We start from the raw sequence: 6,000 nt of genomic DNA, 5'->3' as shown, positions 1-6,000 counted from the left end.
CGCCGCCACTCCACTTGTAGATGGCGTTCTTCTCGGCGCGGGAACGACCAAGCCATCAAAGCCCGTTACGCACCCGCCAAGGAAGCCTGAAATCTCCGTGCAGGGCAAACGCGGACCTCTCTGTCCCGAACTTACTCCTGCTAAGCATGTCGAGGAGGGCAGGCCCTGCGCACCTGAGAATCTGTATCTTTGTTTGCGCCACTAGTCTCCTTCGCTCGGACTCACACCCGCCCATTTCCTCCCGCTCCCCATTTCCCCCGCAAGTAACGGTGCGTTTTCCTAGTTCTGGCGCAACTTTTGCGGGATGTTGTTACTGCTAATGATATATATTTTTTTCTTTTCAAGACAAAAAGAAAAGAACCAATAATACATCAATACAGAGGAAAGAAAGTTCACAGCGGACAGAAAGCGCCTGGGCGCCCGTCATCATTTGCAGCTAAGAGGCTTGCAGGGGGCGAGCCAGTAGGCATGCCCAGACTTCACGGCTCTTCGGCGGCAGAGCCCGGATTCCAACCTGGGCTGCAGCTCCGGCTGCCGACTGGCCGCCGATCGCGCCGCCTCCCGTCGCGGAACGCTCGCTCGCTCGCTGGCCTGCGCGCGCTGCCTCGCCGCCTTTTGCCCCGCCGGACTGCGCGTGGCGCTGGCGGAGCGTGGCGGGGTGGCTGGGGCGTCCCGGAGCCCAGTGCGACTGGCTTCCTTTAAACGGGAGTCGGGTGGAACGCGCGTGGCGGAGAGGCAGGCAGATCGATCCTAAGGAAGATCTGGCCTCAAAGCCCGCTCCCCCCCCCCCCCCCCCAGGGCTGAGTCCAAAGCCGAGCAGCCTGACCTCGCGGGACTGCGGGCAGATCGACCGCAGGGGGAGCTCATCTCCCTGCCGGAGGAGGCAGGAAGAGGAACGGGCTACAGGAGCGTCGGGGAGGAAAACGTGAGTATGGAACCGTTCCCTTGCGGGAAACTCAAGTAGGATCTAAGCCGGGCGAGCCTGCGCGAGGCTCCACCAACATTTGGCCCCCTTTCCCGCCGTTGCAGTCCGGACGGAAGGAATCTTACCTGGGAGCAGGTTTTCCCCCACCCCGGTAAAGAACGGGACTTATTTAAAATAGACGTGTTTAGGACCTCTCGCTTGGCTTCTTTTCTTTCTAGCCCTAAATGGAAGACATAACTACTTCGTTAGTTAGCCCCGGCATAGGGCAAAGTATATTATTTGCAATTATTATTATTTTGCATGCGAATATTCCGAAGGAAAGCTTGGCATGTTTTCCTGGAGGCAGAAATAACCCTAGGAGAAAATGGTCTGAGGCAGGAGCCCCGGTGTAGTGTACTTTAGCTGGCGGAAGAGACGTGCGAGCTCTGCGCGTGTGTTCCACCGCGATGTAAATATATTCGTTCCCATCTCTTTCAAAGCCACCCTCTCTAATTTGGGAAGAAACGAGAGGGGGGGGGGAGGTGGAAGTGTAATGAAAAAAAAGAGAGAGAGAGAGAGAGAGAGAGAGAGAAATAGGAGACGCTTGGCACGCTCTTTATTTATTTATTTTAATTTATTTGCTTCCACCGCGAGTTCTCCCCGTTAGCTTGGAAAGCAACGGAAAGAGGGAGGGAAGAGCGAGCGACCCGCGCGGTAGGCGAGGGAAGAACGACCCCTGCAGTTGCATTGCGGAAAAATCTCCTTTCCGTTGCTGGGAATTAGCGGGGAGCCTGAGCTGGTTGGTATTTTTTTATATATATATATTTATTTTGGGGGGCAGGAGACCCGGGTTTGGGTATTTCGTCCTCTCCTCTCCTCTCCTCTGTAGGTGTAGGTGAAACGCGGTGCAAGAAACCTGGCGCCCGATGTCTTAATCTCTTTCTCATCCTTTTTGTAGCGAGCTTGAAGAAAAAAGGAACGTCGGGACAGCGCGGCTGGCGGGGGCGATGCCTCGCTGAGGTGTGCAGAGTTTGGGGGAAAAACTTGGCGATCCGGTCCCCGAGAATCGAGACTTTCCGGAGCTGGGAACTGCCGGTCCCTTGGTTTTTTTTGTCTATGTCTTGTTGGGAGACCTGGTGGATATTTCTTGCTTTCCTGAAGGAAGAAGCAGCTGGTGTTGGCGGTTGCCTCCTTAGTCTTTGGCGGACGGCAAAGGAAGAAAAGGGATCTGGCTTGAGCTGCACAGCGAAGAGAGAGCCTGGACATGTGTCAGCACATCTGGGGGATAGAGGCTGCGAGTCCAAAAGGAGATTTTCTGGGATTGTTCAAACGGCAATATTGATCTTTGCTGTGTTTTTTCACCGAGGGATGCACTTGGCATGAGAATCGGAGGATGGAAATTGTTTGGGAGGTGCTTTTTCTTCTGCAAGCCAATTTCATTGTCTGCATTTCAGGTATGCCAGCAAAAACAGAGCAAAACTGGAGGAGAAACCCTTGCCTTGCTTTGCCCTCTCTGGTTTCCCTCTCTTCCTTTTCCTATTTAGCTGTGAGGGCAAAAAGTGGATGTGTTGAAAAAGGGACGGTGGCGGTTTAATTTCCAAAGTGTGTGTGAATGGCTTCAGCAGACCCCAGGGTTGCCTTTTCCCATTCCCGGTTGTTTGGAAAACTGTGTGATGCAGCTGTCGTCCCGTACTGTTCGAGATCAATGAAATGTTTTCCCTTCCCCTTCAAACTATGGTTTCTATTTTATTGGGAGGATGTCCTAGGGACAATAAAGGAGTGCTGGGTTTCCTTAAAAGTTGTCCAACTTCGAGTTCATTTTTTTTTTCTAAAAAGATTTTTGCCAACGCTGTGGTTTAGAAACTGGAGGTGATGTACCTGTATCCCCCACCCACGAATGTTTTACTCCAGAGAGCTTCCACTCCTGTTGCCTTACCTGGAAATTCCGATCTGGTGCTCCTTGCTTCCTGATATTTCCCCCTCCTCGTTTTTTTTGGCTGAAGGCAGGTGATTCCACTTGTCAAAAGGGATCCTGTCCAATTAACAGAGGAGGTCTAGCTTGGCGTCAGGCTTTAAGGATTAGGGCAATTTATTTTCGGGGTGGTGGGGGGGAAAGCTCACTCTTCTAGTTCAAAAGCCTTGATGGCTTAGTTAATTTGTCACGTCGCTCTTGCTGGAATAATTATGTTGCAGTCAGAGAGCAAGAAAAAGGATGCAGCTGATACCTTTGGAATTTGAGGCACTTCCCTTCTCTCCCTCCCCCTCCCCCCCCCAAAAAAAAGAAAATCTGATTGCTACTTCCTTTCCTTATCGGCAGGCATTTTAAAACAGATGACCAGAAGGAGAGAGATGCAAACAACCCTGGCCATAGGGATCAAAAGGGAAAGATTGGGGGGAATAGGGAGGATATCTGTGCCAACCCACTGAAAACCCAGGTCCTCTTCTTGCCCCCCACCAAGCACCCCCACCAAACATCCACCCTGAGGTTCTTGACTTAAGCTGAAAGTCCTTTTCTCACTGCACTGGCAGCATTAACATTTAATTGCAGACCTGCCATCCATTTTGGAGCAAGGCATCCTCTGTGCTCTGACAGCCTTTCAGCTTCCATCACTTTGGCTGTTTCCTTATCTGAAGAGAGGTGCTTGTCTTGTTCTGCCCCGTGGGCTCCACTGCTCCTTTGAGTGATGTCATCTGAGGCAATCTCTTTAACACATCTCCCTTGCCTCATGGACCACACTCCTGCAGTGTTGCCTGTTTATTGGTCTGGGATTCTTGCATCAGAGCCTCAATGTCCCTCTTTAACTCTTGCATTGGAAGGACATCTCATCACCATAAGCCACCTCTGGAAACTGCTTTCCAGACTCCCACGTTCCTCAAGAGCAATTTCATTTCTCGGGCAGAAGTTCTGCAATAGGTGAGAGGGCCAGAAGACTGGTCTCTGCTGCCTTTGTGAGGAACCTCAAATAGCAGCTCTCACCTGTTTTCCTGTCCCTCTTACCTATCTTCATTTAACCCATTTCTCCACCGTTGACTTACGTCATCTAAGAAGAACGCTTGTCCTTCTTAGGGTTATAGTGGCACAAGAATGGTTGGATGACTCTAAACAAATGTCAGAAGTCACAAGAGGGGACCCCACATTAAAAGGGTGCAGAAGGCTATATCCTTTGCATCTTTCTCATACTCTTATCTTTTCCTAGTCTGTTTCTTCAGTGGCAATCCTGAAAACCTTCTCCAATGTATTCCATTGCTGTTACTGTAAGTGGTATGATATTGATACTGCAGCTAGCATTCCACTGGAACTCCACTGCTATCTGCTAGGGTAGGGTAGTAGGAAGCAACAAAGCTACTTCTCCAGTCCCCTCAGGGTGTGCTAGGCTTGCCTGCCAGATTTTCAGCTTCTGCTTGGTTTCATTTGCCACTTGCCAGTTGAAGTGCCACCTCCCACTCACTGGACTGAGTAAGCCTGAAATCTCAGGCTTTTTTGCAGAGCTCCGTATACGTAGCAGCTCCACCCCAATCCTAACACTGTCCATTGCAGATGGGAATTCTGGGATGCCTGGTGAGCGCTGCTTGTAGTTGGAGGTCACATGTACCCATGAGCTCCACCTGGAGAGCTGACATCAGAGCTTATGCCATGCTGATGATTTTTTCAAGCCAAGGATCAGCTGGCTAGCCTTGCTGTTTAAGGAATACTGTCTAGCCTGGTGGGAATAAGCAGATCCCAGGTGTAAAGAGCTGCAAAGCGTTCTTGTTGCTTTCAGGAGCCAACAGCAGAGGAATATTTTTGGATGTCTCTTTAGGAATCTGTTATCTTTTCCAGGTTGTGAAAACATTAGTTGATTCTGTTCTGGGGGGGGGGGGGGTGAATCTCAGTCTGTTCCTATTCCTTGGCTAAATAGCTTTAAATATTTGGATGCTCGACTCCAGCCAATTTAGCTCCAAATCATCACCCTCCCTCTTCCCCCTCCCTTCGCAGTCTTTTTTTCTTCTTAGCAAACCATACAGGATAATTGTGTACATGTCTTGAGTTGGTAAATTTTATTTCTAAGCAAATTAATAAAACATTTTTTCCTAATAGAAGATGCTGAATTGATCAAGGCTTGTGAAGTCTACCCTACCCTTTTACCACCACCACCCTTTTTAATATATATATATATATATATATATATATATATATATATATATATATATATATATATATATATTGCTATAAAACTTATATTTTCTATGCAGTTTGGGGCACAGTTAGTTAATGAGCAAAGGATTCAAGCACCTAAATAGGTTTCTTAGGATCTTCAATGCTCACAAGTTAATCAAATCATTTATTTCAAAATTCACACACACACACACACACACACACACACACATACATACACACACGGGGGGGGGATAAATTTAGTAGAGGGATTTGAGAATAGGTGTCTCAGCTAAGAATGAGGAAACAGTCATTCACATGTTTAAACATTGAAATAAATTGACGTCAAAGTGATATTTTTGTTGTTCCTTCTCTTTGAATGATAGAAACAAAACAAACGATACTACTAACTGCCTTTTGTTGTTATTTGTTTCTCTCTGTGTGGATTTGATTCAATAATAGTGGAAGAATTTATGTTCTTTATCTCAGTAGGTGCACAGATAGATTAGCACACAAGGAGAAGGAGCAGATGAAGCCCTGTTGTAGTTAACAGATGAATAGAGTACAGCAGTCTAGATTCCCTACTGTTTCTTTTCTAGTGTACTATTAATCTATAGCAAGAATACATTTTTAAGAGAGCCTAAGAATAGATCTGAATAATCTGGTTGCAATAATAGCTTTCATTTCAAGAAGCCTTTTTATCTTGGACAATACAATTTTCATTCCATAAAGTGTATCAAATACGCCATGGCCGGTTGTCGTTATTAAACTCTTTGTGCTGGTTTCAGTTGATAAACTTGTGGAAATTTTCGGTACATGAGTAACTGTAGCCAAATCACCTGAACCCAGAAGATTTGTGAAATGTGTCCTATATGGAGGACGAAAGTAATAGCAATGTTATTATCTGGCATTCCCTGGCTATTTAGCATGGCTTATTGATTCCTTTAAATGCTTAGTTATG

General features: G+C 47.3%; 1 protein-coding gene across 2 annotated transcripts in view; it reads left to right on the top strand.

The window, feature by feature from the left end:
• Window positions 1-447: 447 nt before the first annotated feature.
• CA10 (carbonic anhydrase 10 (inactive)) overlaps window positions 448-6,000 on the top strand; it is a 390,380-nt gene continuing 384,827 nt past the window's right edge. Inside the window, exons 1-2 of one of the 2 annotated variants that reach the window (XM_034412468.3) lie at window positions 448-925; window positions 1,863-2,358. In XM_034412468.3, coding sequence (XP_034268359.1) covers window positions 2,298-2,358 — 61 coding nt within the window. In that variant the 5' untranslated portion in view covers window positions 448-925; window positions 1,863-2,297. Of the gene's footprint in view, window positions 926-1,580; window positions 1,704-1,862; window positions 2,359-6,000 lie in introns of those variants that run through there. The other variant, XM_034412469.2, reaches the window with a different exon arrangement.

This window comes from Pantherophis guttatus, chromosome 2 (assembly GCF_059756535.1).
Source record: "Pantherophis guttatus breed Tessera chromosome 2, ASM5975653v1, whole genome shotgun sequence".
NCBI classification, from domain to species: Eukaryota; Metazoa; Chordata; class Lepidosauria; order Squamata; family Colubridae; genus Pantherophis; species Pantherophis guttatus.
This window is presented reverse-complemented; position numbering and strand designations above follow the sequence as displayed.